Consider the following 25,204-nt stretch of genomic DNA (forward strand, 5'->3'; position numbering starts at 1 on the left):
TTTATCTCAGTGGAACTATTCTGGGTCCAACAAATTGATGCAATCTTGAAGAAGGCACACTGGGAGCTTTACTTCATTGGGAGTTTGAGGAGATTTGGTATGTCAGTCAAGCAAAGTTTCTATAGATGTACAATGTATAGCGTTCTGACTGGTTGCATAACTGCCTGGTATGTAGGCTGCAATGCACAGGATCACAGGAGGTTCCATCATGGGCATAACCCTCGCCACCACTGAGGACATCTTCAAGGGGCATTGCCTGAAGAAGCTGGCATCCTTCACTGACCCTCAGCATCTGGGAGATGCCCTCTTCTCATTGATGCCAACAGGGAGAAGTGGAAGAGCCTGAAGGCCCACACAATAATTCAAGGGCAGCTTCTACCTCTCTGTCAACAGTTTTCTGAATGGTCCATGAATGCTATCTCGTTATGCCTTTTTTTCCTTTGCACTATTTATTTTGTAGTCTATAGTAATTTTGTTGCAAAACAAATTTCACATCTTTATGACAGTGATAATAAATCTAATTCAGAAAATCAATTGGAGATGAGGTGGGAAAGGACGATAAAGCTGTGGATGTTTTGTAGTCATAGTGAATACTGGAGCTGGGAAACTGGAGCTCAGCCTCACAGCTCTGTGCAAGTCTAGAAATTGCAATAAATAAGTTCTAGAATATAGTTGGAAGAAAAAAACAATTCAGGGTTTCTCTGGTTACAACTGAAAACTTTCACCCTTTCCTGTCCTTTTTACAGGCCATGAATTCTGTCTTTAAAACAGTATTAGACCTGACCTACCCTATCACATCAATGCTCTCGGGCTCTGCCTTCAACACAAGCATTGCTGATGTCTTTGAGGACAAACAAATTGAGGTAAGCTTTAAACCACAATTAGGGCCCTCTAGAAAGGGCGTGCAAGATAAACTCTTAGTTTGTTAACGATTCCAACAACCAATGTTAAGGTTAGACAGTTCCAGGTGAACTTAGTACTCTAAAGCTTTTACGCTGTTGAATTGTAGACCAAGCTTAGTTGGCTGTGTGGTATCAGCATCCTGTAAGATTCTAGTGCTCCTGTTGGATTGTTTTAGTTAAGAAGATATAGTTCCATGAACCTTCTGTCAAATAATTTCTGAAAACATAAGCTTATCGTTTCTACAATAAAAGTGTAGTGTTTAACAAAGTAATTCACTGCTGGCACACCTTTACTAACATCCAGTGTAGAAGTTGTTTTCGTGGACTGTTTTGTACTTGGAATTGTGGAGGTTCACTGTATGATTGCAGCTTAACTAATGGGCAGTGCTTGCTACTAGAAAGCCTTGCTGCCATTTTTAATAGATCATGACCATTTCCCCATCTACCTTTTCTCAGGACCTGTGGATCCCGTACTTCAACGTGACAACTGATATTACTGCATCTGCAATGAGAGTGCACAAGGATGGTAAGTATGTTTGCATTTACAGTGCTGTTTGCTTCTGTGTGTAAAGGCTTTGTATCCTATCCATGAGTACTTTGCCTCCTGCCAACAAGATGCTCATGGCCATTTAAATGACCATGCCGGTCAGAGTCATTTTTCCCTCTAAATGGAATGGTTAAGTGGATTGAAGGAAGGTCTCATCAGGGCAGAGGGAGAAATTCCCTTGCACAGTTATTGTTTAGCAAGTATCTAAAAGATTTTTACTGAGTTGAAGATAAGTCAGTTCTGTGGATCATATATAGAGGCTGCCAGGGACACCCAGCTTGGGCTCTTTTCCATGATGAAATGCTGTCAATAGATCCTGGAAGCTATGCAGGCACATGAGACCTTTACTCCATGAAAATCTGGGCATGGTAAAACAAAACCATCAACACGTTTATGATGCTGCCAGATTACAGTTAAAAATCCAACTGATTTACCTACTGGTTAGAAATCTGGTGCAGATGCCTATGTGGCGTCAGTCTTTAATCTCTGAATATAAACACAAGAGATTCTGGAGATGCTGGAAGTCCAGAGTAACACACACACTGTGCTGCAGGAACTCAGCAGCTCAGGCACCATTATTGGAAATGAGTAAACAGGTGGTATTTCTGGCTAAAGCCCTTCTTCAGGGCTGGAAAAGAAGGAGGAAGATGCCAAAGTAAAAAGATGAAAGGAGGGAAAGGGGATTTGGAAGAAGGTGATAGGTGAAGCCAGGCGAGTGAGAAAGGTAAGAGGCTGGAGAAGTAAGAATCTGACAGGAGAGTGGACCATGGGAGAAAGGGGAGAAGGAGGGGCACAGGGAAAGGTGATAGGCAGGTGAGGAGAAGAGGTACGAGGCCAGAGTGGGGAATATAAAAGAGGGAAGGGGGGAATCTCTGAATATGTATTTTTTTTTAACTTAATCCCAGGATTTGTTTAAAATATTGTGGAAGTACAAGCTTGGAGCCATTGTCTGGAAAAGCCTTAAAAAAACACGAATGTATGATCATTTGTTTTCAGCATGGAGCCCTTTTCCCCATTGAGTCCATGTTAAAAGTGGAGATGCGTTCCTACAGGGTCGCTTTTGCATGTTAAGCATCTTACCAGCGAAAACAAAGTGACCCACCACTGTTACTTGACAGCTAATTCTCATATTAGATCTTGAATGGTTGTAGTTTGTACAAATGAAACAAATTTTATCAGTTTTTATTGGTAGTCACTTAATAGTACAGGGCAATAAGATTTGGATATGATGTCAATACATGATTAGGTTGCCAGTCACAGATGGGTCCCTCCTTTGCCACACCTTCCAGTCCAAGGGCATGCTAACAGACATCTGTTGATTTATTTTTTTTCTCCACATAAGTTCCATAAGAGCAATTATTATTCCATATGTCAAATTTTTGGGTAGTGATTTCCATAATCAGATTTCCTATAACATGGGGTCTCCTGTACTCAGTTGCCCCTTTCTCTGAGCATGCATTTATTGCAAGTCCATTTTTACCCTGAAATGTTCAGCTTTCCAACCCTTTTTTCTAATCATGCTCCTCTTAGAGAGATTTGCATAACGTTGAATGACAGGGGTGGAGCACCAGTAAACTGATATTTCAGTGTCTCTTATCTATTGCCTCTACAAATTGCAGGTTTGAATTTCAGTGTAAATCTAATGTTAATGAAAAGTTTCTGCATTTGTTCCTCTCCAGGCCTTTAGCTGAATTCTTTATCTGCTCTTATCCAACATTTTACAGAAATTTGCAAACCTTCTTGTGCAAACCAGTTGTTACGTCAAGCAAAACTGTTGAATAAGCATTGCTGGAGGGCACATTTGTACGAGCCGTGGGGTTAGATATAGAGGAATATTCCAGCAATTATTTTGTATTACTGTGCAAAATTGTATTCCTATTTGAATTCTCTGAAAGATAGTTCCCTGATTACACAGCGGTCACTTTCACTGCTTATTGGGTTACACATCTTGATGTGGCAGAGGCATAGTAGTCGGGAAAAGGATTTGAACTACATCAGCATTTGCTTTTGATGTAGAAGATCGCCTTTTTGAATGGTGCAAGCAAGCTTTGATCCTTTAAGCTTTAACTTACTAAATCCACCTTTCTGGAATGTGATTTTACAGCTCTGGCAAAAACCTGTGCACATGATCCTGCTAATGCTGGTTTACTCACGTGGAGTTTAAAAGCAGCCCAAACTTGGGACTTTAGCTAAATGGTACAAATTAGACCTTGGAAATCAAAGTGCTCACAGGTAAAAGAAAAATTCTGACCGTAATAACAGTGAAGCTTTGTGTAGTTATAACATCAACTGATGTGCAGTCGGACAGGTGTGTATAAAGCAGTAATGCAAGGCAGCATGGGAGAATGCCGGTGAATTCAGGTGCACCGTACGGACTACAAGTGTCACACTGTGTACAAAACACAACAAGTTGTCACTAACCAGTCAGTAGCACAGTACAGTAATATGCATAGACAGAGGTCCAGACTAGCACCACATTCTGGCATTAAAGAATATAAGAAGTAGGCGAAGCTACTCAGCCCTTCAAGGTGCTCTGTCATTCCATAAGATTACAACTGATCCAATTGCCTCAGCACTAGTTTACACTCTCCATCATGGTTTAACTATCTTGTTAGTTTCCATGTTGGATGTATTCAGGGATACCACCCCATGCCTCTCAGGGTGGAGAATTCCGGAGATTCTTGACCCTCTGAGGGGAAGAATTCCTTTTTATTCCAATTTTAAATGAGCAGCAACCGACTCTGAGACTATGTACCCTCCACCTAGATATCCCCAACAGGGGAAGCATCTTCCCACTGACCACCTGATAGATCCCTACAAAATCTAAATGGCCTAATTCTGCTCCTATATTACCACCTAGTTGGTCTGCAACCCAATGATATGAATACCAAATTTTCAATTATCAGGTATAATTCTTCCCCTTCCAGTTCCCTTTTCCCTACCACCTTTCTTACTTTGTGTTCCTGCTTATCACCCTTTAGCCTCTGTCTCCACCTTCACCCTCTTTCCACATCCTGTCCTCTGTCTGTAATCTTTCACCGCTCCCTAGTTCACTTATCACCTATCGGCCTGTAGGCCTCTGTATCTCACCTCCCACCCCCACTCCCATACTTTCTCAAACAATTGTTTTAAATTCCTCCTCCGTATAACCCTCTATTTCTGGATTAACCCCACTAAGATAAATGATGTCTGCTCTGAATAGTCACAGTATGCAGGCACACAACAATATTAGCAGTAAGAACAAGATCAAGCTAGCAGGTTGTTTTTGGTGTATATACTTTTATGTTGTTTAATGTGAGGTGTGAGCTAATACAATCATTTCGGCCAAATTGGTAGAAGTGCTTCCAAAAGTGTATGTATCTCAGTTTTGAGAGTGGGCAGCATAAGAGTAATGATATCAGCATTAACAGGATAACTGATTTGTGTCAATAAGAGCCTTGCATGATCATTAAGTTATCATTAAAGTGGAACACTTGGGTTTTTTCAGTTTTATTTGCTTTTTAACCAAAAGGTAATACTTTATTTTTATCTCTAACTAGCCTTCAGAACAAGACTTAATAAATAAAAAATCAAAAGGATAAGGTGATTGGAACTTGGTTTATGTTTAAAGATGAATAAAGTGAGCAGAATGATCTTCCCTTTCAGTGGCTTCTGACCTAACTGGTGCCAACATTGCTCTATTATTCCCATTGTAACGTGATGTGGCAATTGACTTCCATTTCCAGATCTGTGATGTCTGTGCTAGAAAGGTGCCAGACTAGGACATCATGTGACCAATCACCAGCTATTAGCTCTTCTCCTTTCAGTTCATCTTATTACTCATCAGAGAGCATTTTCTGCTGATGCAGAATGTCATTATTTGTTCATTCAGAACTTTAGCAGTACATCATTTATAGCAGGTTCTATGTCAACAGAGCTGCTGATTCATAGAAGTCCCACACGGTCTCCCTAACCTGTGGCATCTGAAGCACGAACTGCAATTGCACTTGTACCTTCCACATCACCCTTGTACATCTGCATCTCCCAAACAGCCTGATTTTGATTTGCTTGTGCATTGTGCATAAGTATCCATGAGGAGCTCCCTGACGTTAAGGACTTAAGGAAAAACAGAACCAGGAGGCTGCATCAAAAGTAATTGTCTCTCATTATAAAGCAGACTCATAAGAATTTATGAACTTAAAGAAATAGAGTTTTGATCATGGTCTCCTTACAGCCATTTATTATTAGCATGCTGTCTCGTAACTAAGATTTGAAAGTTAAATATTGCTCAGTGTTCCTCTTTATTGATTTTTTTCTCATTAACTTCCATTTATTATACTGAAGCAGATGGAGCCTTAACAGCACAGAAAATTCATTCTGTTCTCTTTAGATCGGGTTTGCTCACCTGATATGTTTCCATTCTTCTGGAGTTTCTGGGAGATCTTTTAACCATCTTTATTATTGGAGGATGGGTGCCTGCTAGCCCCCTTTGTTAAAACTCCTATCTGATTCTGTCACTGATAATAAGCTGAGCTGTACTTGGGACATTGCAATCCACAACTCCTTGTCCTGCCCTTGAGAGTGGAGGTTGTACTGTGTGTGTAATGCTCATTTGTGCCTTTTTCCCCTCACCATTCCCAAAGCTTTGATTTCCTGTCTCATTGTGGTGGCATTGCTGCATAACATACTGCCAAAACCAGCACCAATTCATAACTGTATTAACCCAAAGTTAATCTATGGGTAACTTTTCACCCAACATTGTGTTTTTTTTATCTTCCTTCCTTCCTTCCCTATAGCTTTTGTTTTAAATCCTCTGTTTGACCCTTTCTGTTCTCACATTTCCTTACATTGAGTCAAATGTTCAGCTTTACCTGCCATTTACAGGCTCTGTAAAACGACTATGGTGAGTACTAGAAAAGAATGCAGAAGACCTTTTGTTTTGTCCTGTTTAAAACTGTAGATTTATAATAGTTCATGATTTTCCAATGAAATGATGATTCAATACTACATAGCCATTGTGATAAATGTGTCCTTGTATCAGGTATCAACCTGGTGGCCCTTAAAAAGAATTATCCCACATTCACTAGAAAATTAGTGCCTTCATCCTATTCAGTAATAAAATCTCAAAAGAATAACAATCGTGATTCACATTGTACATAGATTTGGTGCTATTGATAATAGCAGGCCAAAACAAGGTACCAAGTTTCTTATTTTTACAAATATGGCCATTAGTCTGATAGGTCATTGTTAAAATTCATACAGCATCGTAGGTTGATAAGGAGTTGATTACATTCTTATAGTTGGAGATTATTATTATTTTTATGCTTTCAACTTATGAAATGAAATATCTTTATTGTCATTGCATAGTACAATTTGTCATGCACCAATACAGCGAAAATGAGTTTGCAACTCCCATACTCAATGCTATAAAACAACAAATAAAACAAATAAGCAATAAATAAAATCAAGTAACTAGCCAATATAACCAGCAACCATAAAACCAGTATTAAAGTAGCAATATAACAAATTTATGGATGATGCTTAATCGATTGGTTCAGAGCAGTTGTAGCTCTGGGGGAAAAAAGCTATTTTTCAGTCTGGAAGTGCAGGCATAGAAAATCTTATAACGCCTGCCAGATGGGAGAAGTTCAAACAGATGATTGCATGGGTGTGTATTGTCCTTACAGATGCTTGTAGCTTTCCTTAGGCAGCAAGAGCTGTAGGTGTCCTCCAGGGCTAAATGTTTTTAACATTCATGAATTATGACATAAACCTGCATCCACCAATATTGTATAGAAATGAAAAGCAATGCTGCAGGTGCTGAAAACCTGAAACAAAAACAGAAAATGGTGGGAATGTTCAGCAGGTCAGGCAGCATCTGCAGAAAGAAATAGTGTTAATGTTCCTCTATGAAGACCCCCTTATCAAAGCTTACACAAATCGTGGAATTTTTCCTGATTTTTTTTTCTATTTGGGGATTGAGCTGTCATGACTTCCTAGACTGAAGAAGCAATTGATTCTTTAGAAGCTTGAGCACCTACTTCTTTTTATCATGTGTCATAATGCTCTTTCGTTCTAGTCATTAGGTTTTGTTTGTGTTCAGTGATTTGATCCTTTAGCAAACCACCTTCATATAAATTTATTATCAGCATAAATTAATTGAACAAAACATTATCAAATTGAAATACAAGATTTGTAGTTTCTCTGTCTGGAAAATACAGGTTCACAGTTGTAGTGACGTAGTCTGTACCTGACACCACCAGCAAAAAAATGACATAGAGCTCAAATTCATTTAGACAATTATAGAGGTCTAAGGACTGGAGTGACAGGGTACCACGTCCAAGGCTATTTCTGTCCTAACATTATATTGGCCTATTCTGGTTGTGCAGGTGGGGTGGAGGGTGGGAGGATGTTTGTTTCTACAGAGATCTTGCTAATGCAAATTGCCAGAAACAAAGCTAATCTGGCAGCCAATAGAGGAAGCAGCCAAGAAGCCCTAAAGATTAGACCAGTGTGTTAGCCAAGTAATGGGAGACAATTCCATTGTTTTTTTTTTGCCATCATTCCAAATTGACCATCACATTTCAACTGACTGTCCAGGGCAAGGCCCAGAATGGCTGAGAAAAGCTCAATTCCCCACAACCAAACTGAAGTTCATGTAGCAGATAAAGACTAATCTATTAGGAAGAGAAAGATAATCAGATTGGAGTGCTAGAAAGAGTAGGGATATACACTGCATAATTTCTACTGCAGATGGTCCTGATACAATCATTGAATATCCCTTTAACAGTATCCTGAGGGGTTACTGAAACTGAATTGCAATAGCCATATGCACTATGTGGATACAAGACCAGGTCAGGCAGTAGGAAGTTTACAGTAATTAACTCACGTAACTCTCCACTTACCTGGATGATTATAAACTCAACAATACTCAAGAAACTTGACACCATGCAGAACGTAACAGTCTGCTTGATAGGCACCCATCCACAATAGAACATAGAACAGTCTGGGCCCCTTTGGACCACAATGTTAACTTACTTTAAAATCAATCTAACCCTCCCCCCTACATAATCCTCCATTTCTCTATCATCCATGTACCTATCTAAGAGTTTCTTAACGCTGCTTTGTAATTGCCCCTAGCTCCACCCATGGCAGGGTTCCATGCACCCACCAGATCTATGTAAAGGACTTACTTCAAATACCTCCATACGTTCCTCTAATCACCTAAAAATTATATCCTATTTCCGACATGAGAAAAAAATCTCAGGTTATTCACTCAACCCATGCCTCTTATTATCTGGTACACCTCTATTAAGCCACCTCTCATCCTCCTTCACTCTAAAGAGAAAGATCATTAACTCACTCTACAACTAATTCTTAGTACCTTATGCAGAATATACTGTAGCAACTCTCCAAGATTCCATAGACAGTGCCTTTAAAGCCCACAACGTCTACCAGCTAAAACAGGGGTTGCAAACTTTTTTATGCCATGGACCAATACCATCAAGCAAGGCGTCCATGGGCCCCAGGTTGGGAACCCCTGAGGTAGGAAAACAAGAGCAGCAAAAGCAGAGTAACACCATTACCCTGAAGCTGCTCTCCAAGCTAACACCATTTTCCTTCTCTGTCACTGCTGTAATTGAAGATTGCTCTAGGTATTTGCAGGTAGTAGATGTGAAGAGTGCGGTGTGTGTACTTAGCTATGCAGTCTGTAGCCCACATTGAAACTGGTTTACAAAAAAATAGCTGACGCTAGAAATATGAAATATAAAGTGAAAATGCTGGAAATGCGCAGTGGGTCAGGCTGCGTCTATAGAGAGAAAAACGGATTAATGTTTCAGGTCAAAGACTCCGTGGAAGCTGAAATTTCTAAAAGCTAGTTCTGCCAGCTTGGCTAATTTAAGGGCAGGTAATGATCATGATTGTTCAGTGCATTGTACAGACAGGAAGGAGCAAGGCAGGTTTTTGTGAAACATTTAATCTGGGAGATCCACAGCTAGTAATGATTTTTTTTACTAGCTGTATAGACCCTTATCTGTCTCATTGCTGCTAAACGAAAGTTCTCTTTCCATAACTATTTGCAATCTAAAACATTAATGTTGAAATATTACCTGGAAAGTTGTTTAAGAATTGAATCTTAAAACAAAAATATTAAACTTGCATTTATATAGCACCTTTTCCGACTCCTACCCTCACCTCACTTCATTATGTCCTGTATAACCTCAATCTTCAATCACTGTTGCATAAAAAGGAAGTGTGCATACCGATGGTATAAATCAGTTTGTCAGTGTTCGTGTTGGTTTGGGTTAGTGTTTATTGGAATGAAGGTTCAGCAGAGGACAGGGGAGATGGCTGATTAGGAACTGGAGGAGGTGTGTATGGAGGAGTCCAGTGGAAGGCTCAGGAGTACATCTCTCAAGTCTGTGAGTGAACCAGCAAGAGGGGTTTCAAAATGCTAGTGCTGTTTAACCCCAACTGCTTGTCCTTCATTCCCCACACCAACAGGCTAAGAAGGAGCCATGTCATTTTGTAATAGCACCCAATTCTGTTGTCAATTTCATGTGTTTATTTTTGTAGATTGACCCATCAGCTGTGCTAAGTAGTGCCGTGTCAGAACTTGAAATGTGACAGAGGTCAAGTGGAAACTGCTATCAGTAAACATGAGTGAATGAGGTACCTAGAGACAAAAGATTTAACTGTATCTTCAGGAACAAATAGTTTATTGCCATTTTTCTGACTAAGCATTTATCACTTAAAAGACAATTGGCAAGTTGTTGATGGAATACCTCTTGTCCAACAGCAACAAGAGGATAAAGCAAGTAACTGTAAATCAGCATCAACAATGGATGAAGAAATTTTTGGAAGAGAAGCACCCTTTGTGTAAGGGATAAGCTCAAATAATATCATGGACCTCTGAGCAAGATTCAAATAATAATTGTTGAGGTCCAATCATCTCATCTGGGCTGAAAGTGACCTACATTACAACCTAAATAGAAATCAGATTTTAACTTCCTGGTGCTATACATGCTAAACAGAAAACTGAGTCCACGGAAAGAAACAGGAGATCTCCAGTAATGCTCCATAGTTGCTGATTAGTAGGGATATATCACCTCCTGGGACAGAAGGATGAGGAGTTGGGGCAGAGCAGGAAGGTATGGAAGTGTGTGGAAATGTGGTAAAGCAGGCAGAGTTGAAGGGAGTATCATCTCTCTTGGGTAGTCTATTGGTTCTGTCAGGAATAGTTTGGGAAACTGTATGTTCCTTTTGTAAATTTGACTAGGCTTCTGTGTGCTTGCCAACCAAATGTTCTTTCTCCATGTTGAGCAAAGATGGGCCAAAATCTTCCCCGTTTCATTGGGAATACTACAGTTCTTCAAGAAGGCTTTGAGAACATCCTTGAATCATTTCCCTCATCTGCCTAATGATTTCTTGGAGTTTGAAATTGTGTTTGCTTCAGGAACCAGGTGTGAACCTGCAAGTGACATGGTCTGCTTATTCAGATTATGAGGACACGCAGTCCTCTTTTATTGTCATTTAGTAACGCATGCATTAAGAAATGATACAATGTTTCTCCAGAATGATATCACAGAAACACAAGACAAACCGACTGAAAAACTGACAAAAAACACATAATTATAACAAATAGTTACAACAGTGCAAAGCAATACCGTAATTTGATGAAGAACAGACCATGGGCACGGTAAAAAGTCTGAAAGTCTCTCGAAAGTCCCATCATCTCACACAGACGGTAGAAGGAAGAAAAAAAAACTCTTCCTGCCATGAGCTTCCAGCGCCGCAAACTTACTGATGCAGCACTCTGGAAGCACCTGATCACAGCCGACTCTTGAGTCCGTCTGAAAACTCTGAGCCTCCGACCAGCCCTCCGACACCGAGCACCGATCACCGATCACCAATCACCATCTCTGCCAAGCGCTTCAACCCCCAGCCCCGGCAATAGGCAAAGCAGAGGATTTGGGGCCTTCCCCTCCGGAGATGCTCGATCGCACAGTAGCAGCGGCAGCGAAGCAGGCATTTCAGGAGTTTCTCCAGGTGTTCCTCCGTGCTTCTCACGGCTGTCTCCATCAAATCAGGATTGTGCATGGCCCCTAGTTAACACATACAATGTCATTCGGAGCGGCCGCGCGCGCTGCGTCTTCCCTCTTCCTTGGGTTTCACACTGGGAATGTTGGCCTGACAGAGAGCACTGATACTTGTACACTTAATCTGTCAATGAATTTGAGAATTTTGCAGAGACATCATTGAAGGAATTTTTTTTCGTTGCTTTCAAATGCCCACTATATGTAGTCCAAATCACAGAAGTATATAGGGCGATGATCCCAACTGCCTGATCGACCTACGATCTGCGCTGGATTTGAAGTTGATATCTTCAAACACCCATTCACTAATCAACTAAAAGCTCTGGGTATGTTGAAGGAGAGAGTGAAATTCTTCATTGGACATTTGCCTTCATCAAGAGGTGTCTCCTGAAGATGCCCACATTGCACAGATATTCATCATTGTCCTTTATTGTCAAACGTCTGCATTGCATAACAATAGTAGGATGACAGAAGACCCTTGTTTTGCAGATACTAAATGTAACACCTACTCTCTCAACACAACAGCAGCAATTATCTCTACCTTTGAAAACACTTTTTGCAGAAGTGTCATCTACAGACAGATGGACAGATGTCTACAGTTGGAATGGTTTTTGTTCTGAAGAGTTGGAGATGCTTGTTTAACATTTCCCATTTGTCCTGTGGGTTAGCTGCACTGAAACAGGGAATGTCTTCAAGGAGAGGTGCAGCAATGTTTATCAAAATAAATTAAAGTTGTAGCCTCCCACACCCTTCAACCCTAGTTATTCTGTTGGACTCCTGCAATAGAATATAGAACAGTACAGCATAAGAACAGACCTCTCTACCCATGATACCGGTGTCAGTTTTGATGTCAAATGTAAGTAATCCCATCAGCCTGCAGATGAATCATATCCCTGTTCATGGATCTTTCTATATGCCTCTTAAAAAATATCTCCTTCCACTGCCACCTTTGGCAGCACACTCCAGACACCTTCATTGGCCTGTAGAGCTACTTATTTTACCTTGAGCTTTAGTTGAGTTTCCAACCCAAGCATGCCTTGCTTTTGCAGTTGATTAGCTCCTGCGTTACCTGGTCATTTTCTTCAAACCTGCCTTGGCACACTTTGGTGATAAAACAAGATCTCTGCAGAGGGTTACAGAGCAGTTCTGACAAAGTGGAGGTTCTGCAGCCGGTTGGCTTAAGGTCATCAAGTTATCCGTAGGGGAACAGATACATTTTATGGGTCCTTCCCACCTATCAGCTCTTCCCTCTCTCAGTTCGCTCCCTCTGTTTTTCTGGACCATTTCCCTTTTCACAGCATGGATGATAGGGTCAAAAACTATGTTTAATGTTGTTCAGGGATGCAGACTGTTACTGCCAGAGGATTGAATATTAAGACCATAATTTTCTCATAGTGAAACATAAATGATCTGAAATTAAAATAGGGAACACATCAATACTTACAGGCAATGAATTGGCATGGAACATGTGCAGATGGTAAGGACTAAAGTGAACTCAGGATATTCATTAAATGGACAAGAATGAGAGTAAATGTACGGTATCCTGAATGTGTATTAGAAAGAGAATTGGCAATCCAAGTGAATCAACAGAAGTAGGAAAATAGTCCATAATGCCTTGAATTCATCCACGGAAGAAAACTGGGAACAGAGTATAAAAGCAATGAAGTGTTTCCCCATCTGTATGTGTGCAATTGAGTATTGTGTATTTTTCTAGGTAGTCTCTTTAGGAAAAAAATTATGCCCACTGAGAGAGTAGAAAAGAAACATAAGACCCGTGGAAAGGTGTTCGTAGTACAGAAAGAAGTTGTTTGGTCCATCTTAGTAGAGTAGCTGATATCCATTTGAGGGATCTGATAGAGGTGCAAGTAAGAGAGATACTTTCAGTACTAGCCAAACCAAGTAAATGTAATGCATTTTGTACATGGTGCACACTTCAGCCATGCATATCAATATAGAGGGAAAAAATATTTAAGGTGATAGATAGGATTCCTGGGAAGTGTGTTGCCTTGTCCTGGATGTCATCGAATTGCATACATTTAGGTAAATGGTGAATGTTCCATCATTGACTGCTGATCTGTGGATAGTGGAAAGACTGGTGTATCAAGTTTTAAGTCACTGAATACAGCTTAATCAGCCTCAGACCTACTTGTGTAGCCTCAGTATTTATGTCTACGATTTTTTTATATGAACTAAATTTCTCCTTGTAAGCAAAACTGTTTTCCCTGATAGCTATCAAATAGATAGTGCCTATAATTTCACAAGAAAATATTCTAGCAATGAACAAAACTGAGATAAGACAGATGTATGCCCTGTAGAATTCTGTGGATATAGCTACACCACACCTTCCTCCACCAAGCAAACCATCATCATGTCAACATAGGATTTTCATTTAAAATTTCACTGTAAAATTTAAAAGGAGCAATAAAGAACCGGACAAAACTGCAATGACATGCATTCCCTTCCTCTTCCCATGTCCAAAATTTGTCATACTTAGCTGCATGACTTCAATGTAAAATTCATTTTGACTTTATTAGCTGAAGGAATTGCACCATGAAATTCCATGGACGGCCCTCCTATAGTTCTCTATCCTGCTCCTTCTCTCAAAACCAATCTGAGTTTGTGGTTTATTGTCAAAAGTATGTTATATTAATACCACTGTTGCAAAACTCTTGCTTTGTTCATGGCACTATATAAATGCAGGTGGTTAATTACATTTTACAGCAGATTTCTAAAATATTGGGGATGCACCTCAAAGCAAACCAGCCACCACTTAAATAAATCTCTATTCTACTCAGGATGACAGAGCTGGTTATCATACTTGTAAGGATCTTTCTGAAACAGTGATGCCCTCCTGACTCTTCAAAGAGTTCTCCTAGTTGATGTTTATGTTGCCATCATGCTTTTCGTCTTTGCCCATGTTACTTCATTTCCTTTTCCCTCCCATGCTGTTCCACCTTGCTGTTCGTTTTCTTACTCTTCATCTTCATCCGGCAGGCAGCATCTGGCGTTACGTCAGAGCGAGTGCATCTTACGTCCCTTATTTGCCTCCTCTCTGTGACCCCAAGGACGGGCATTTGCTTGTGGATGGATGCTATGTAAACAATGTCCCAGGTCAGCACTACAATCACTTCCTATCTACACTGGCCAGGTGGAGACATTCGAAACTTGTAGTTCAAAAGGAAACAGCATTTGGGTGTTTGAGATCTGTTGTCATCCTATTGATAATTAACTATCTGGGTATGTTATAAATTCTAAAAGTATTGAAAAAAATCATCAAACAGTGGGAACTAATTTACATTGCATTTTTAACAGGACTGTATCAGTGTTCCATGTTCAACAGTCAGATGCCTCAAACTGTCTTGTGTCCTTCTGAACCAAGTCTCTCCATGAAGGTTTATTGTCCTTCAGCCCAGGAAAGGGCAGGGAGGTGGCTAAGTCTTACATATGGAACCATCTCGTTCATTGGCAGCTGTGCTGCAAAGCTCTAATCTACACAGCATCAAAAGGGTTTAACAGCTTTCAAGTCGGTCGTAGTATGGGTTTTATTATGATACATGGTCATGAGATGGTTAATTGCCCAATCTGCAGGTGACTCAAATTTTTCTTTTCATTGACCCCATTAATCAAATTATTATTGTTACTTAATTGCTGGACATGTAATAACAGCCTGCCATATCTAAAACAACTTCAAAAATGTATCATGGCCAGATGTTCATAACCTGTATCAGTAAATAAATCAAGTTCTTCATTCATGTACCAGTCAGTGGAATCACATTCTTCCCATCAGAGAAATCAGCAACTCACACTAATCATCTCACTCTCAACTGAGTTCTTCAATCCCAGAATCGAGTGATGATAAATGAATTAAAATTTGGGGGTAGTGAGATAGGAGAGCGACAGTGCTGGTTTCAAATAAGCGCTGAGTGCTAATTCCCTCCACTAACAAGTGGGTTTCTCCAGGTGTCCAGTTTTGTCCCACATCCCAAAGAAAAGTGCAGATTGGTAGATTAATGTGTAGAATCAGAGAGGTGGGAGGAGTTGTCCTGGAGAATGAAGTGTATCAGGATTTAAATGAAAATTGGTATTTAATGGTTGGTGTGGAATCATTGGGCTGGAGGGCCTGATTCTGTGCATGACAGAGAGCTGAGCTTGTTGTTCAGGTAATTCAGAGGAGAATAATACAGCTCTACATGGGAAGTATTTCTGAGAAGGCATCCTGCAACATTGCTGGTGCATAAAGTTTAATTGGATTCATCATCAAACCTTGTTCTTCTTGGACAGATGACCAAGTACTTTGTCAGATTGGTAGATGTTAAACTCATCTCCCTGAAGGGGTTAAATGTTCAAAAGGAAATTCCAGGAAAGCGAGGAAGACACAAAAGGCCAGATTTGGAAGAACTCTCGGATGTTTGAGGGGTGAGAAAGTTAGTGAGAATAGGTCTTTCTTTAGCAATGTAAAGATTAGAAATTATCCATTAAAGGAGGAAGCAAATGTACTGATTATTGGGGGTATGGAGATTCCATTGTAACTGAAAATTAATTATTGACAGTCCTCGCAAATATTAGCTATTCTACTTATAAAATACAAATCCTCTATCACCATGAGTTTGGTGCAAAACTTTTGTTTTCCCCCTCCCCTCCCTCTCTCCATCTCCACCTACTCTCCAGAAGCAATTGGTGTACAGCAGACATTACGCTGCAGTGGTTGTGATGCTGTGGAGATTTCCATAGGCCTGTGAGTAGAAAGCTGTGACCTCCCCTCCTTCACACTTCTGCATGAGGAAGTGGAGGTGGGTGGTGGGTCCACACACCTGTGCTCTTCTAGGCCTCTGACTGCATCTGTTCCTCGTGTGGTTAGGCTCGCTGTGGCGGTACGTGCGAGCTAGCATGTCCCTCTCGGGATACCTACCACCACTCTGTGACCCAAAGGATGGACACTTGCTAATGGATGGAGGATACACCAACAACCTGCCAGGCAAGTATGTGACAATAGGAGAGCAAAGGCCAAAGGTGAGATCTGAATAAGCTTCTTGTTAGCAAAATAAGTCAAGTTAAGGCACTTGATATTTTGAGTCAAAACACTTCTCTTGAAATTATTGTAGCCGTGAAAACAAATGAAAGCCAATCAGCTCTCCTTGTTTAACATGTAAATCCCCAATTGTATCTGGTCACCTTGCACAATTCACAAATGGAAGTTTACCACAAATGAATTGGTCCAGAATAATTTCAGTCTGCCAATTTCTTATTTGCAATCTAATTATCTTGCTACATAATCAAACTCCTGGTTTCCATGGGAGCATCTGTGTTTGGCATTTCAGAATCAGATTTAATATCACTGGCATATCTCGTGAAATTTTAAACAAAAAGTGAATTTGACAAAAAAAAAGAAGTGCCGGAAATGCAGAGGTGTAATTATGATTAGCTGATAAGAATCTGAAATCCCAGTTTGTCATAATGCAGCTGTGGTATTGCATTTGCTGTAAAAAGAATGCCTCCTCTTAGTAACAGAGGTGCACATGCAGTGTTTGTAAAGTGGATGGGCAGGGAAGGGATCATGCAAGAGTGGCTATTGCTTGGTTAATCAATGTTTACACAGGAAAACACCAGCAACATTTTACATCTGTTGTTTAATGTGGATAGTTTTTGTGAAATTGAACAGAAGGAAACAACGTCAATTAGGATTTTAATTCATCTTTTCTACAATTTGTCATTGTTCATGATATTCCCCAAGTGAGAGGTGAGTTGATATCTGGTAATTGTTTTTAGGTTACCAGGGTAAAAATGTTGGGGAGCATGAGATATATAACTTATTTGAAACCGGGAAAAGATGCCGCACACAGTACCTTGCAGTGTACATTCCCATCCTGTGCTTTCATTTCTCAATAGTAACAAAAATACAATTGAAACTTGAATGAACTTATCAAAAAATGCAGTTGTGAAAATCTATATAAAAGATTAGATAAAACAACATGCCGGGCTGCTGAAGAGTTATCTTTAACAATGGTACACCACATTAGGGTTTACAGCAATAACACAATCTGTAAAAGCAGTAATACATCCTATATTTCAGAAGATGGCGATCTTAGTCTTGCAGTTACTTCGACTATGGCCCTATTGCTGTATTATGCAATTAAATTACCAACCTTAGTACCCTGCAGTTCTACCTGCTTATCAGTTAATTTACCATTGGGTCAATAATTTGCTTTAAATAGATAAGCATGCACACAAAGATGTGAACCAGGATCCCGCCGCGGCCTGTAAGGGGTTTGTACGTTTTCCCCACAACCACTTCGGTTTCCTACAGGTGCTCCAGTTTCATCCAATAGAATAAAGACATACTAGTTGGTTGTAAATTTAATTGTAAATTGTCCAACAATTGGGCTAGCATTAAATTAGAGGATTGCTAGTGGCGTGACTCAAAGGGCAGGAAGGGCCTACTCCTCACTGTATCTCAATAAAATAAAACAACTGTTGGCCTTTGGACACCTTCAGCTTACTAAACTGTTGGATGAGATCATATGTCATCTGATTTTAGCTTCAAGTCTGCACTCTGGCCAAACCCAGGTAAGCTTTCCATACCCACTCCCCACCCAACCCTCTTCTCTTCCCCACCCACCCCCCATCCCAATGGTCAAGAAACTATTAGATTCTGCCTTAAAAACTTTCAATGACTCTCTTTCTGTTGCATTTTGAACTAGAGAGGTCCACAGACTTTCTTCCATCTAAGAAGGAAAAAGCTCATTTTAGATTCTGGCACAAAAGGAACCATCCTTTCCAAGTCCACCCTATTAACAACATTCAGGAACTTTCAGTCAGATCTCCAAGACTGTAACGATTACAAATCTCATCTGTCCAACTTTTCCTCGTCAGACAACCCAAATATTACAGGCATCAGTCTCATAGACTTTCAAATTAAACAAACCAAACATTGAGGACATCAGTCTCTTAACACTTCTCTTAGCTCCTTCCAATTCATTAACATCTTTCTTTTCTAACAGAAAGACTAATACTGCACAACAATTTTCAGTTATTGCCTCTTAGCTTGCTAATCCCACATTACCCTTCCTGCTTTTGTATTTAGTTCCCATAGCAATAAACAAAAACATTTTGTTAGCTTTCCGAACTGATCAAGCGGCTCCTGGAACTCCTTGGCCATGAACATTTTTCTATCTGGAACATAAACTGTTTTCCAGCAAAAAACACAAACAAAAAGTTTGAGTAACCTCTTTCAATGCATACTTCTTTTCTCAGATTTTCTGGAAGTTTTCAGTGCATCCAGTCACTCTATAGCTAATTATAGATGCAATTCCAAGTTCAAGTTCAATTGTTGTTCAATCAGGCATGAATGCAGCTTAAAAAAAACTGCATTCCTCCAAAGTGCAAAACACAGTACTAACCACCATACACAGCACAAGGCACATAATATAACCTGAAATGTTATGTCCCATAGATTACTGGCGCATGGATATCGTCAACAAAAGCAAGCCCACAACAATCCATAGACAAATGCAATCCAGCTTGCCTTCCACCGAGCAAACACTGGAGAACAGCACCATCAAGGAGGGGCCAGCCCCCAATCCTGCATGGGCTTCGTACCACACTGCCTCCAGCATGTCCTTCACTGGGTGTCTGTAACAGGCAACACCGTGGCATGAGGCCTAGTCCATGATACGACTGACGGCACGCCAACAAACCAGTGGAATAGACTTGCAGTATTCCATATTACCAATGTCAAAAGGAGACGTAATGGAAGATGTTAGAATAAGACACAATGGATTCCCTATTTCCATTTCGCATGCACAATTTCATAATTTTACAAAATATTTCTGAACCAAGAAAATTTCAAAAGATTTGTATAATGGATCTGGGGGGGGGGGGGGAAAAAGCCCTACTCTTTGGGGTTGTGTAGTGTTTAAGCTCATTATTTTCTTCATTATGATTTATCTAGATTTTTATGCGTCCCTGTCATGAATTACTTTAGGATATTCAGCCTGCTGATCTCTCTCTATTCAAATTACTGATGAACACACCCATGATTTGCATATTTCCATTTTCAATATCAACATTATGATTTTAAAATCTTGACAGACACCACCATAAATGTATTTGTGTGTTCATTTTGATACCCCTTGCCAGACCAGTCTCATGCTGCTCTTCATAAATTGTGTTTCCTCTTCTCTTGTTTTATCTTATATAACAAATTCGACAGACTTTGTTCTAGTTTTTACATTTTTATACTTTGAATAGTTGTCCCTTTATTTTTTTTACTCACGGGTATATTTTTGTTTCGGGTAGAAGGGTGGCTTACATTTCTACCAGAGGAGGTGTAAGACACCTCTTCCATCCACTAGCCTGCAGCTTACCCTTGGACAAGGTGTAGCACCTGCTTAGCCTCCCCGCCCCTGCCCCGTGATCAGGGTCATTTGATCGTATGAGCAGCTGGTACATATTACAAGTCCTGGTTATGCAACTACTAATGCCAGGCAGACAATCTCTGAAGACTGTTAATAATGGATGGGGTCACCAGCTTGTAAAGACACTGCCCAGAGGAAGGCAGTAGCAAATCATTTCTGTAGAAAAATCTGCCATGAGCAATCATGATCATGGAAAGACCATAATCGCCTATGTCATGTGACATGCCACATAACAAACGAATGATATTTTTGGAAAGTAGAGCTTTTTTCTCTTTTAAAGGCATAAATTGGTCTATATCACCTTTGCATAAATCTTGACCCTTAGTAGCAGTTTTGTATTTCTCTCTCAAACTTGACAACACTGTTCGTGTTCACAGATTGTTAAACTGGTAATTAATTTCTAAGTCTAATGCAACCTGGCCTGTTGGATGTATTGCTGAAAAGAACTGCACATACTCCAAACACTAATAATTATGATTTGCCAATCTACATTTTACCCTTGAAAGCTATCAGTCTAATCTCTGCATTTGTATCTTCTGCCATTTGACTGACATAATGGAGTCTTGTGCACAACACTCACTTAAATCCTTCCAATTTTTTACTCTATTCCAGTAATCTGCTTCAAAATTAAAGTTTTTTCCGATCATTCAAATGATTTTGTGTTAATGGAATAAAATTTTACATTCTCCGGTATGATTTTACATCTTTTATTGGAGACCTTATGTAAAGTTTCCAGATCAAGTATATATATTTTGCCATTTCCTGCCTGTGTCAGTCATAACTTGGTAATCACTGCCGTGTCAAATTTGTGGCTTCAATTTGCTGATACTGTGGCTTGTGTTTGCACCTAGAATACTTATCTGAACTTCATCTTTTGAACCGTCTTTTTGTTATAATGTCTCTTTCACACATTTCAACTTCATCGTGGTAATCTCTACACTTTATGACCTCTGCATCTTTGTTTTTCCTTCACTTGATCCCATTATCATAATTTCTTTCACAAATAACTTCATTTGTGTAAGAGTAGTTTTAGGACAGTTTGTGATCTACTCCAAGTCTCTACTCATCTCTTCTGTATACTTATTTGTTTTAAAAAATACAGATTCAGAATCAGGTTTATTATCATTGACATATATTGTGAAATTTGTTGCCTTTTATTAAGTGGACACATTCTGGGCCCATATATTCCATTCAGATTTCTTTCATAGCTCCTACATTATTCTGCTGTAGGCTGCATTAGAATCCCATAATGACCATGGTGTTATCTACAAACCAAAATCTTGTGGAGTGGCCAATATTCCTGCTCTGTCTTCACATCTTACATCAACAGTAGTTGCTTTGTAGATTGCTTTAGGATGTCCACACAAATATAACAGACCAGCCATACGGTATACAATTTGTTATATGGTGAATAGTTTCCAGATACATTGAGCAACTTGTCCCACCCCATGTCTCAAATTTCTTCCAGTCCCATATCTCTCCAAGATATCTATAGAATTATACAGCATGGAAATAGGCCTTTCAGCCCAAGTCGTCCATTCTGACCAATATGCCTTCATGAACTAGTCCCATTTGCCTGCATTTGGCACACATTCCTCTAAACTTTTCCAATCCATCTACCTGTCCAATTTGCTCTAAACATTGTATTTGTACCTGCCTCTACTGCTTTTTCTGGCAGCTCATTCCATATAGCCACCACCCCCATTGTGGTTCACAGATTCCTTTTTATATCTTTCCTTCTTAAACCTATGACCTCTTAGATTCCCCTAGCCTTGCATGGGGCGAAGAAGAGGGAAAAGGTTTACCTATTTTGAATCTATATAATGCCACACTATCCTCCTGTAATCCAGGAAAGCAGTCCTAGCCTATCCAGTCTCTCCTAATAACTTGAGTCCGCCAATTCCAGCAACATAATTGTTAATCTTTTTCTGCACCCTCTCTAGGTTGTGTTGCTCCAAATCTGGCCATTGTTCAACCCTGGATGTAATTGCCGTGCAGTTATGCCTTCCACCCACAGGCACTAAACTGTGAAATTCCCTCCCCAGACTCTCTGCTTCTCCAACCCTCACGAGATGCTTCTCAAAAACTTGAGAAAATTTGCGGATGCTGGAAATCCAAAGCAACACACAAAATCAGCAGGAACTCAGCAGGTCAGGCAGATTCTATGGAAAAGCGTAAACAGTCAACATTTCAGGCCGAGACCCTTTATGAGGTCTCAAGTTTACCTGTTTACTCAAGTCCTGATGAAGGGTCTCGGCCTGAAATGTCAACTGTTTACTCTTTTCCATAGATGCTGCTTGGCCTGCTGAGTTCCTCCAGCATTTTGTGTGTGTTTCTTAACATCTTGTTTTTTGACAAAGTAGATATATTTGGTGATCTTCCCAAATGTTTTCTTGTGCAAGGTCATGGCTGGACAGATGTCTTTGCTGTTGCTCCTGAGAAACTGCTTATCATCGATTTTCTTTGTTAAACAATAGTTATTGTCAGTTGTTATTCACAAATATTTATAGTTTTTTTCCTCCAAATTGTCAGTTAACCTTATGGCAGAAAACTGTTCAATCAACTGAGTCAGTACAATCCACTTCCAACCGCATGCTTGCATTAGCAACACATATCCAGGGATGGATGACTACTGTATTCCATCTACTTTTATTTGGCAGGAACTGAAATGTCAGATGAAACTGCACTCATGGCCCAACCAGCTGTCATTCAATATGGAATTTGTTATTCAGTGAAGAAGTTAAGTTTTAGTTGGATATTTCAATTGTTTTAAAAATCATTAAAATTACTCCTTTCATTAGTTAAGTTGTTTACATTTTGTTTAAAGTGGATTGTGGTAAATGAAGTGCAGTGCAGCTTTTGACCATCTAGAGAGTAATAAGAATGGAACGTTCTTGTGTTACTTTTGGAAATGGTGCAAGAGCTTTGCTGTGATTCTCAAAGGACTTGCAAAGTTTTCTGGGTGAATTTTTCAGGAAGCACCTGTCCAAGGCCAGATGCTGTTTGACACAGTATGCAGTGTTCACATTTGTTCAGCCAAAGTATTAAATAAATTGTCTTTTTTTTTCATATAATTGCAGCTGATATCGCCAAAACTATGGGTGCTAAAACAGTCATTGCCATTGATGTGGGAAGCAGGGATGAAACCGAGTTGTGTAACTACGGAGACAGCCTTTCGGGATGGTGGTTGCTTTGGAAACGCCTAAATCCGTGGGCAGAGAAAGTTAAAGTAGGAAACTTTACAGAAAAGTCTGTTTTCTATCCATTGCACAATGAGCTTTATAAAGGAGCTGCAGAGACTGGCTATTGCATTTGATTAAGTGCCTCCCTTTCTTGAAACAACTGCAGCCAACCACTTATTTAACAGTTCAGTCTCTATGCCAAGGGCTTCCAGAGACAATAACAGAATAGCAGGATTATTTCAATACCACTACCAAACCATCACCCAGTGGATGATGCCATTCATTGCCCAAGAATGAGAATGCATCTTTGAGGTTGAGATTTGGTTGAATTGTTCAATGGTTTCTTATGCTCAGTGTCATTGCAATTCCAGAAGAGAAATTTTGCCCTTTGTGCACACGTGTATCTTGAGGATGTGCCACTGTTGAGCTGTGGGTATACATTATCAGGGCTTATCAGCCATTCTATACTATTAACTTTCACAGCTTTTACATATCCTTGGTGGACCTATTTATGCTCCATTGCTGCCTCTTATTCCCTGTTCTCCTCCTCTCAATCACATATGAACACATGTCTCTCTGATTCAGTCTGCATGTATGTGTCTTCAGTGTTCTTCCCTCCCACCCTCTCTTATTCCCCTTGAGAGCCATCTGTTAGATGGAATGAATACTCAGCCGTAGGAGCATAATGTTATTTGGCCTTCAAGGCTAGGAGTTGATGAAATATCAGGCTTAGGATAATAAGCACCTTAGGCAGATACCTTTAAAAAAAAATCACATTCGTCACAACTTCTATTGGCTTGCACTGACTTTTGTCAAGGTACTTATCTTGCTGATCAAAGCTGTGGCTGATCCAACTTCAGGGAACTTATCATCCAGAACTAAATTAGTGTGTTCACAGCTACCTGGAATATACCTCTTCCCACCCTATTACTTGTAAAAATGCTATACCCTTCTCTCAATTCCTCCATCTCCACCACATATGTTCTCAGGATGAGGCTTTTCATTCCAGAACTAAGGAGATGCCCTCCATCTTCAAAGAAATGGGCTTCCCTTCCTCCACTATCAATACTACCCTCAACTGCTACTCTTCCATTTCACGCACATCTGCCCTCACTCCATCCTCCTGCCATTCCACCAAGGATAGGGTTCCTCCTGTCCTCGCCTACCACCCTACTGGCCTCTGCAATCTAGCACATAATTCTCCATAACTTCCATCATCTCCAACGGGATCTCACCATGAAGCACATCTTTCCCTCACCCCCCCCCCACTCTCTGCTTTCCACAGGGGTCACTCCCTAGGCAACTCCTTCGTCCATTTGTCCCACTGATCTCCCTCCTGGCACTTATCCTTGCAAGTGGAACAAGTGCTGCACCTGCCCCAGCACCTCTTCCCTCCCTGCCATTCAGGGCACCAAAAAAGTCCCTTCAGATGAGGCAACACTTCACCTGTGAGTCTGTTGAGGTCTTGTACTGTATCCGGTGCTCCTGGTGTGGCCTCCTGTATATTGGTGAGACCCGACGCAGATTGGGAGACCATTTCACCAAGCACCTACACATCATCTGCCAGAAAAAGCGGGATCCAGTGGCCATTCATTTTAATTCCACTTCCAATTCCCTTTCCGATATGTCAGTCCATGGCCTCCTCTACTGCTGCAAAGAGGCCACACTCAGGTTGGAGGAGCAACACTTTATATTTTGTGCCTCCAACCTGATGGCATGAACATCGACTTCTTGAACTTCCAGTAATGGCCCCCCTCCCCCAACATTCCCCATTCCCATTTCCCTCTCTCACCTCATCTCCTTACCTGCCCATCACCTCCCTCTGGTGCTCCTCCCCCTCCCCCTTCCCTTTCTTCCGTGGCCTTCTGTTCTCTCCTATCAGATTCCCCCTTCTGTAGCCCTTGATCTCTTTCACCAATCAACTTCCCAGCTCTTTACTTCACCCCTTCCCCTCCCTGTTTCACCTATCACCTTCCACCTTGTACTTCCACAGCTTCTTACTCTGACTTCTCATATTTTTTCTCCAGTTCTGATGGAGGGGCTTGGCCCAAAACGTCAACTGTTTACTCTTTTCCATAGGTGC

At 40.4% G+C, this 25,204-nt stretch overlaps 1 protein-coding gene across 8 annotated transcripts in view; it reads left to right on the plus strand.

The window, feature by feature from the left end:
- The window catches only part of pnpla6 (patatin-like phospholipase domain containing 6), a 196,591-nt gene that overhangs the window by 143,390 nt on the left and 27,997 nt on the right, over positions 1-25,204 (plus strand). For 3 of the 8 annotated variants that reach the window (XM_072248096.1, XM_072248101.1, XM_072248097.1), the window contains 5 exons: positions 747-863; positions 1,359-1,428; positions 14,520-14,636; positions 16,384-16,500; positions 23,020-23,168. In XM_072248096.1, the coding sequence (XP_072104197.1) occupies positions 747-863; positions 1,359-1,428; positions 14,520-14,636; positions 16,384-16,500; positions 23,020-23,168 (570 nt within the window). Of the gene's footprint in view, positions 1-746; positions 864-1,358; positions 1,429-14,519; positions 14,637-14,837; positions 15,507-16,383; positions 16,505-23,019; positions 23,169-25,204 lie in introns of those variants that run through there. The other 5 variants (XM_072248102.1, XM_072248099.1, XM_072248098.1 and 2 more) reach the window with 5 other exon arrangements.

Source organism: Mobula birostris, chromosome 32, assembly GCF_030028105.1.
Source record: "Mobula birostris isolate sMobBir1 chromosome 32, sMobBir1.hap1, whole genome shotgun sequence".
Classification (NCBI taxonomy): domain Eukaryota; kingdom Metazoa; phylum Chordata; class Chondrichthyes; order Myliobatiformes; family Myliobatidae; genus Mobula; species Mobula birostris.